Consider the following 10,278-nt stretch of genomic DNA (forward strand, 5'->3'; position numbering starts at 1 on the left):
TTCATTTTGCTTATCCACATTGCTGCTTCCTTCTACCATACCCACTACTTTCTGAATATTAGGTGTGGTGGGTTAACTTATGGGCTTGTTGGAGTCCATAGGAGAAGAGTTCGACACATGGTCTGCAATTTGCTTTTGCATGGCCAATACTCCCACAAGCGAAGCAAATGGTGTGAATATTTTCATATTCAATAATTTTCCATTGATTACCAACCCAAACCTTAGAGATTAGGGGTGATTTAGCATTCAGTTCTACACAAACTCATGCATATTTAGCCCTTGTAATTTGATTAGTAGCAAAATCAAGACGAATCGGTTCCCCTACCGCTTTAGCAATTTGGAAAAGAGCATCCTTATCATAGTATTCCACTGGTAGCTCAGGAAAACAAATCCACATCGTAATCAAATCAAAGGGATTCATGGATGGCTTAAAGTTAGGTATCCACTTAGTTATCATTAGGTAATGATCTTGAATGAACCAAGGACCCTCATACAGGGCCTTGTCATAGTCATCTTGGAGGGATAATCGAAAAAGATAGACGCCTTTTCCAATATCAATGACCTCAAGAGTACCCTTAGGTTTCCACATAGCTTTACCATGTTGAGTCACAAATGATGGTCAAACATTTAGTCCCATGCATTTACCCATTAGGGTTAGTTTCCAAGGGTTATGAAGTTTCTCTAAGGTTTCCTTAGGGAATTGCACCACAAGTTGGCCGCTTGGTGGGTTGATTTCCGGATCATCCCATTCCATAGAATTCATCATGATTTTCCTTGCGTTATCAAACCATGTGAAGAGTTTGCTACCACCTCCCGAAAGGATGGAGTAGGTTTAGGTGTGACATGATTGTTATCATTAACAACCATAGAATCATGCATCTCGGTATCTTTTAGTTGCTGAGTTACCAAGGACACAACTAAGGCAGGCTCACTATTAGGGGAGCCTTCCTCCATGATGGAGGGAGAAGAGTCCTACACTACTAGTTAATTCCTGGAGCCCCACACGCCCAGGCGTGAAGGTTGATCTCCGATGACCAAAAGGCAGTAGTAAGGATTCTTAGGGAGTTTTGCAAGAGTAAAACTCAGGAGAGAATTCTAGAGAGAGGATCTGTTTCTGATTTGTCTTAGTAGTAATATAGTTGTTTCATTTAAGAGGGGAATATAGTTTTGTTGTATGTTTCTGAAAAAGAGAACATAGTTTTGCTGTTTTGTAGTATGTACCTAATTAATTTCCCCCTTTTTATGTGTTAACATCTGTCTTTCAGTTAGGATATGCGCCAAAGACGAGTGCAAAGGCAACAAGAAGAGTTTGTGAGTTGGGGACTTGACTCAAGTGGTAAGCATTTAATTGATGTTACTTAAAGGATGTCTCGAGGTTCAGTTTGATCGCATGTAAAAACTCTTATTGGAAGACTCGCTTACTATAACCTAATTTTAAAACTCTAATCGAATAATCTGAATTTAGTTGGAGCTAAATTCTAGAACCTAATAGGCCGGCAGTAGCACTGTCAAAACGGTTTGACAGTTCGGGTTCGGTTCGGTTTGAAATCGGTTCGGTACTAAATCGGGTCGGTTTGAAATCGGTTTCAGTTCGGTTTAAATAGTTATCGGTTCGATTCGGTTTTGGTTTATTCTTGAACGGTTTTAATTCGATTCGGGTTGTAAACAGTTTGGGTTGTAAATGGTTCGGTGCAGACGGGTTGCGGTTTATTATCTGTTTAGTGTAAACGGTTTTTATCCCGGTTCAAACGGTTTCGGGTTAGAAACAGTTCGGTTCTTTTTCGGTTCAGTTTATAACTAGTTCGGTTCTTTTTCGGTTCACTTTATAACTAGTTTGGTTAGTTCTTTAATGCTCGATCGGTAGTAAACATGTGTGCATAATTAAATTTCATTTTAAACCCACCTTTTTACTTGATTTTAATATTCTCTTTATAGTAAGCAGTTTGTAGCCGATTCGTTTATAAGCAATCCGGTTCATAAACGATTTGGTTTGCAAGCGGTTCGGTTTATATATAGTTCGGTGCAAACGGGTTACGGATTGTTAACGGTTCGGTGTAAACGGTTTTTATTTCGGTTCAAACGGTTTCGGGTTAGAAACAGTTCGGTTCTTTTTCGGTTCGATTTGATTTCAGTTCGGTTTAGAATTGGTTCGGTTCATTAATGGGTTCGGTTCTTATACGGTGTAACGTTATTCGGATCGGTTCGGTTTCGGATTCATTCACATATGGTTCGGGTCGGTTTTCGGTTTTAAAAAAACTGTTTTTAATCGGTTCGGTTCTCATTTGAGTTGGTTCATTTCGGGCAGTTAAACGGTTTCGGTTTGAAATTTGACAGCACTAGCCGGCAGTACTAAAAAAATAGTGCAAGGCATAATGCGTTCAGGTGCGATGAACAGTATCTGTCACATGTAGGACTTCCATAGTTCCATTATGCTTGCATTCGTCAACTGCATAACCGCTAAAGTGATTTATTAGTGAAATTCGTTCAATTAGATTTTTTTTTTAAAAAATAGGGCAATAAATAATTTAAATATATAAAATAAAATTTATTGGTACTGTCACATTTTCGGCATGGGATAGGCTACGAAAATACTAATAATAATTAAAAAAAATTGCAAACATTGTAAAATAAAAAATATAAAAGGCTGACAAGATTAAATGAGCAATGTTAATTAATGTTGTAACTTGTAAGGCATGCATACACACAGCCATTGATCACTCAATTTTCAAACCATTTGCCAAATATAAGTTATGACACGAATGACATAAAATTTGCACTCACTAACGTTAAAACTGAATGATACGTGTCCGGCGTGTTCGTCGTAGCATTTTAAGGTAGTGTTTAGAGGTGTAAATAAGTTAAAACGCTACTTAGTGAATTGAAGTCGAACCGGGTTTAAATATAAGTTAGTCGGACCCAAAATGAATTTCAAAAATCAAATGAATGCCCTAAAAAGAAAATTAATGTCAAATTTCAAAGATTATTCCTATAGAAAAATGACAGTTAAAGGTAAATAAGGTTAAACCCAAGTATAGTTTTAACAATAGTATATGGTTGATCTTAGTGATAATATGAAAATTGATAATCTTAAATTCTTAATCATTCACTCCATCATTTTCATTAACATATAACATACTAGTTTAGAACCCGTGCTATACACAGTTTTAAAGTATAATAATACATTCATTATTCGTTTATCAAAAAATGCGTAAAATGAAACCATTTTAGTAAAAAAACATAAAAAGAAATGTGTAATAAACATTATATTGTGATATTTTATAGTACAAGTAATGTGAAAATGGCATACGGAGTAATAATATATATATTTTTTTATTATAGTATTGTACTATACTTTTTAATTCTATTTAGATTATTATGGTTGTGTATCATTTCCTTCCTAAATATAAGGGTAAAGGTTAACAAACTTCATTTTATAAAAAAAAATTAAAAAATAAAAAAAAATAGAGGGAAATTTTTTTATGACGTAATGACATGTGTACCTCGGGAATAATGTTGAGAACTACTTTAGTATAGAAACTAGTTAATGCCCGAGCCATGCTCGGATTTTTCATTTGATATATGGCAGAATTATCTTTATGCATAATATAGAAAATTAATTTTGTTTGATGATTTTTTTTTAAAGATGTATGATGTATGATGCATCATTTAATAAGTATCAGAATCGACACACCTTTTGTTTTTTTATTCAGTCAAAAATTCAAAATTGAATATGGGATAAATAATGAGATAAGAATAAATTCAAGTTTTTTTTTAAATAAAATAAAATTATCAAAAAAAAAAACAAAAAACAAAAAATTCCTAAGTTTTTGGGCGGGAAAATATTTTATAAGAAGTTGACATGTGTAATTCTGGGATATTTTTGGTGACTACTTTAGTATATAGTATAGATATAGATTTATGTTAATTATTGTGCTTTGTCAAAAGTTATAGGTAGGTAAGGCAAAATAATTTTGAAATAGAGGGCTAGAACGCTCACGGTACATCTTATTACTCCTTAGTTTGCATTTGGGCTACATGGCCTTTAGATATCATATCAGCCCATTCGGGTTACAACAATAACTCCTAATTAAAGCCTATATAATATGTAGCAATCGTCATAATTAAATGAGGTCTGGTGTCAATTGTCCCATCATACAAACTTAAGTCAATCAATGTTAATAAAGGCCCTATTATCTTCAACTTAATTTTAACATTGATTGAACAAATAATGTATCAGTTTAAATAAATTGAAAAAAATAAGCTTATTTTTTTCCTCTCAAAATAAACTAAAATAAGTTCAGGTAAGTACAAAATAAGTTTAAAAGAACAAACCTCATTTTCCATAATATAAATTTCGCAAGATTCAAATACTAAATTAATTTGAAAATCAAAGGGAAAAAAACTTCATCAAACAAATCTAGTTAAAATATGCTACAATACATTTTTGATGAGAAGATAATCCAATTGTGATATTTGTCTCTCTGATTAGGCCATTTGATTTGTCGTTAGATATTTAACAACAATTTTTATCACACTATTAACATTATCATTTTATGGTCACCAAGCTCACATCCCCAAAAGTCGAAGCCGTCAAAGCTGTTGTTGCCGAAGTTGCCGTTGCGTTAGGTGACAGAGGTAGCAGAATAGCGCTGGGTGGCAGGACGGTCATCAAAGGAGCGGCAAGTACGGTTGATCTTCTTAGTCTTCTCCAAGTTGGACCTGATTTGATTCCGAGTAGCTAAGGCCAACGTCCTCTCGGGGTATCTGGTAAGACACGGTCCAACATCTCGATAGTGGCAGCAACTTACGTTGATATAAAAAAAAATAACAAACAAGACAACCCTATCTTACTTGATTCTTTATTTATGTAAAATTTCTTATATGATCTATATTAGAAATATTTGATAAAAAATGTTCTATGGTAAAAATGTTTAATAAAGTTGAAACTAATGCGGTCAATTGATTCCACTCGTTTTAAAAAAAAAATTATTATTAAAAATATTATAAAATGAAGAAATAATGATTTATTTGACATTTATATATACAAGTATATACATATATATATACATATTGAAAGGAATGGTGTCCTTCGAACAAGTGTATTATTCTGATAGCGGGTTCAGAATTATTAGAAAGCTAATATATTCAGTAAGGTCAAGTGATCGGAATGCCTGGGTGGAGGCCGCTTCCGATCAGTAATATTAATATAATTAATATTACAGCTGAATCTTGACTGAACCTTTCGGGTCACACCCAAGCAAATATATGCGAACCAACTCGACGAATTAATTCGGTAGAAATTAATTCGTCGCCCGAGTGTTAAATATTTAAACGTCGGTAATTCGAGCTTAGAGCGTCGAAACCGATCGTCGGAAGTCGAGTCAAAATAATAAAAGACGAGACGCGCAAAATAATAATAAATCGACCATATTCCCAAAAATACCCCTAGCATCGGAGTGCCCCGAGCATCCGAATGCTAGGGGCAAAATGTCCTAGCAAAGGTGGCTAGCAAGCACCGAGCCGAGCCATGGCTGGCTGGTGCGAGCTAGCGCACCGTGCTAGCAGCCACGGCCAGCCGCGGCTAGGCACAACAGCAGCCGCACCGCGCCACAGCCGTAGCCGCACCGTGCCACAGCAGCAGCTGGGTGCGGGGTAGGTGCGGGCTGGGTACGGGCTGGGCTCGGGCTTGGCTCAGGCCATAGGGCCGTGGGTTAAGGGGAAGTATGGAAAATGGGAGTAAGTGAGTGAGGACATGTGGCACAAGGAGAGTATTGAGTGGGGAGCAAGTATGGTCCCCTACTCTCCAAGTGGTCCTCACCAACCCATCTCACATGGTAATGCCACTTGTAGATTTATTATTAGTTTGCAATTTTAATTTAATTTAGCTTTAAATTAATTTGAGGAATTTCATGATCCCACATTGATGGGATAGAAATTCCCACTCATACTTTCCTCTATAAATACCAACCTTGGGATTTGGAGTAAAGTGCTTGAGTGGGAGTTAAAAAGAGCATTCCATAATTTTTGGGAAAACTCTTAAACTCACATAACACTCGGATTTTGGTCGGACCTTGCTAACCCCAAGATAGTAGACCTTAAAGTTGTGTTCGCCTTTTTGTGGGTGGTTACCGTCGGAGGCGCGACGCTTGACGTGCTCGTAGCTTTCAAGTAAGAGCCCCGGGTTTTGGGCGAAGCTCGCTTCAAGGGTAAGATTCGTTATCTTTTCTTTGTGATTATTTATTTATGCTTTATGATTTTAATTATTGCGAGTGGTTCCTCGGGTGGGGTTGTTTCCGTGGTGAGTCGGACTCACCAACCCCCAACAGCGGTATCGGAGCCCCGCTCGTTTATTTTTATAATCATGTTTTTTCAAGGTTTATTTTGGCTTATTTTTCTGGTTTATATTGCTAATTAGATTAGTAGCTCGGTTTTATTATTTAATCCCGTTTTTAATGTCGAGTTTGGCCCAGAACCCAGATTTTCGCCCAAGACTAGTGAATTTTGGGTGGAAAACGTGTTCTGGAAAGGATTTTATCCTATAGGGACTGTGATTTTAGTCAAATTCTGACCAAAAATGCCTTTTTCGAGGGGTTTTTCGTTTTTGACGAAAATTTTTAAGTCTTTTCTAACCTTGAAATTAATGGCATAAATTGTTGATTATATGGTTGATTATTTGCATTATTTTCTGCATTTTTATGTCCCCTTAAAGCACACTTACTTGGTAGTATTTGATGCTTAAAGGTTGATTTATTTTCACATAATTGCAAAATAATTGCTTTTTAGTGTGAAAATTTTATTTTTGAGGCTTCCTAAGTGTTAAAGATTCGATCTTTATTTGTGATAAGTGATTGAAACTTTAAAAACCACTAAATTCCATGTTATTTTGAGTTGAACTTTGTTGTTTTAATCATTTTGAGTTGATTGGAAACATAAAGTTTCGATTTTTGTGATAGAAATTTGGTTATCTTCATGTTGGAAGATATAATTTTCAAGGATTCACAAAATTTAGATGTTGGAATTTCTATTTGAACATTAAAGTTCATATTTTTCAACTTCCCTTTACTTTGTCAAATTCACAAGTTTAATTTAAATTGATTAAATTGAAAGTGAGAAATTGCCTCAATTTTATTTTGCACCAAGCTAAACCAATTTAATTAGAGATGGTTCTTGGAATTATTTTGGTTATTGCACTTTGAAAATTTTATTAAGTTAGACTTGTTTAAAATTTTATTTTGCTCACTAAATTAGTTCTAAAATTAATTTAGAATTAAATATTTTTGTCTCGCGAAAAAGGTATCAAATCCCAAGGTTGTGGCACGCAAAACGAGGCAATGCACCACCATGGCGAGCCGGGCTGCACAGCAGCCCGTATGTGGCTGCCAAGGTGGTTGCGCCGCCTCGCTTGCAGCCACGCACAGCAACAGCACACGCACGGCAGCAGCACACGGGCTGCAGCAGCCACGCGCGGCTGTGCCGTGGCAGCAGCTTGCGGCCATGTGCCGTAGGCCGTGTGTTCGTGGTTTTGGCGTGTGCGTATGCTTGGTGCGGTGAGGTGACTAGCCGTAGTAGGCTTAATGTTATTTTGCCGTTTTATTTATTTTAATTAATTTTGTTTATTTTAATTAAAATTTTGGGAGGCTAGACCTCGGTTTTGAGCGGCATTGGCAAAATTTCATTTTGACAAGTTTGGGTGCTACCGACTTAATTAATTAGATTAATTAAGGAAATGCGGAATTTAGTGGGAGCTTCAATTATTAATGACGTAAATTATATAATCAGTTAAACAACTTTGACTAGTTTTAATTAGGCGTGTTAATCGGATTATCCACCTAGATTAGTTACTAGTGCGCGCGTTGTTTAAATGCATTTTACTTGTTTTAATTTTGTAAATTGCATGGGCCATTCACAAATAGTGAATGGATGAATGGAATATATATATTCTCTCTCTCACAAGTTTTATGAAATGGAAACTAGTGGGACCCGACTAGGATAAAAAATACGGACTACGTGCCGTTATGTATTTTTGTAAATCTACATACGGTCTACGCACCGTTAAGTATTTTTGTACTTTAATATTTAGATTATTCCTAGTTGTAGACACTAGTTTTTGCATAGTTTGGTTAAGTCTTGAAGACGGCGTATCTTGGAAGACAAAGCCTTGAATTGCAAATGAAGACCTTTTGAAGATATGAAGATTTCAAGGGGTCATGCTAGTTGCCAATATGCATTTATAATTTCGCTTTATATTTTATGCTTATATATATGTGTGTAAATTATTCGTTAGATGCATGTTTAGGTTTTCTTGATGTTGCGATGATTAGTTAAGTTCACTTAAATCAACCAACATAGAAATCCTAGGTCCCTAATAATATTGAGTCAAACTTGTCTTTTCAAAACAACACTTACTAACCGGACGATGGTGATGGTAGGCTACACCAAGGCGAGGTGCCATCACTTATCTAAGGGGCATAAGGCACACCGGGTGTGCACGTTGGTTTTGGTTAAACTCATCGGTATGAGTGAGGAGTCCTCACATACCGTGGCAAAAGAGATACATCGTCAAAGATGCATTAGATGCGACGATTGTCTAACCAAGAGTGGCTTAGAGCCATAATCAAGGCAATGCTTACCCTAGAATATTGAGTGTTTAAGACAAGCCAAAGCATGCTTAACCACTCTTTGTTTCTTCGGATCTTGGAATCGCCTTATTTTCACATAGTAGGGACAATTTTTACGTGTAAATAAGACGTTAAATAAGTATTGAAAATTTGCATGAATAAAATTCGATCTTATTTAAATATTTTTTATGAATGGTTTTTCATTAAAATTCTTTCAATTGTAGAATCATGTCTTCAACCTCAAACAACCAGTTTTCATTACGCTCAATTCTCGACAAGGAGAAGTTAAGTGGTACCAATTTCCTTGATTGGCAAAGGAATTTGCGCATCGTTCTTATGCAAGAACAGAAAGAGTATGTCCTTGATGAGGAAATGCCCGAGGCTCCCAATGAGGAGGTAACTTAAGCGGCCCTTAACCGATGGCAAGTGGCCGATCGGGATGTCAAGTGCGTAATGCTAGCCACTATGTCTCCTGAACTTCAGAAAACCTTCTTCAAGAAGGAATCGGCCTATGAGATCATTTCTGAGTTACAGAATATGTTTCAAGAACAGGCTCGAACTGAAAGGTTTGAAACCCACAGGCAGATCCTTGAGACTAAGCTCAAGAAAGGAGAGCCAGTCAGCCCACATGTGCTCAAAATGATCGGATTATTTGAGAACATGGGAAGGCTTGATGCGGGGTATTCAACCGAAATGGCTATTGACATCATTCTCCATTCCCTTCACAAAGGCTATGACCAGTTCAAGATGAACTACAACATGCATAGCATGGAGAAAACCCTCACCGAGCTTCATGGGATGTTGAAGCAAGCTGAGTAGACGCTCAAGGATGAGGGAAAGCATGATATGCTAATGATTAAGAAGGGTAAGCCGTTCAAAAGGGCGGGCAAAAAGAAGAAGGGCTTCAAGGGGAAAGGGAAGAAGAACCTTCCGCCTAAGCCGAAAGCTACCAAAGACAACAAGGAGAAAAAGGTAGCATCTTCTAAGTCTGATTCCGAATGCTTCTATTGCAAGAAGAAGGGACATTGGAAGAGAGACTGCCTCAAATTCAAGGAAGATAAGAAGAACGGAACCGTTGCTTCTACATCAGGTATTTACGTTATAGACTTTAACTTCACTAGCTCGGCTTCATGGATATTAGATATCGGATGTGGCTCACACCTTTGTTCCAATTCACAAGCACTAAGGAACACTAGGAGGCTAGCGAAGGGAGAGATCGAGCTCCGGGTAGGAAATGGAGCAAGGATTGGTGCTATTTCTGTAGGATATCTTAGTTTGTCTTTGCCCACGGGGCTAGTTTTGGAACTTGACAATGTTTGTTGTGTTCCCAACATTACCAAAAACATCATTTCAATTTCGGCGTTGGACGCCAAAGGTTTTGAATTTCGAGTTAAAGACCAAACATGTTCATTTTATCTCGATAATGTTTTATATGGTAGGGCACATTCTGAAAATGGTCTTTATGTGTTATCTCTAGACAAAGAAATTTATAACGTTAATAATCCTGCAAAGAAAGCTAAGACTACACAGTCTAGTCAAACTTACTTGTGGCATTGTCGCCTTGGCCACATTAACATCAAACGCATCAAGAAACTTGTACAAGAAGGTATTCTTGACTCATTTGATTTAGAATCCTTTGAGAATTGCGAAGGATGTTTAT

General features: G+C 36.7%; 1 protein-coding gene across 1 annotated transcript; it reads right to left on the bottom strand.

Annotated features, from left to right (window-relative positions):
- Positions 1-262: 262 nt before the first annotated feature.
- On the bottom strand, positions 263-589 carry LOC145614050 (uncharacterized). The gene has a single exon (XM_081669057.1). It carries the CDS (start codon positions 587-589, stop codon positions 263-265), a length of 327 nt encoding a protein of 108 aa, XP_081525183.1.
- Between the last annotated feature and the right edge of the window lie 9,689 nt (positions 590-10,278).

Source organism: Chenopodium album, chromosome 25 (genome assembly GCF_948465745.1).
Source record: "Chenopodium album chromosome 25, dcCheAlbu1.1, whole genome shotgun sequence".
In the NCBI taxonomy this organism is placed as follows: domain Eukaryota; kingdom Viridiplantae; phylum Streptophyta; class Magnoliopsida; order Caryophyllales; family Amaranthaceae; genus Chenopodium; species Chenopodium album.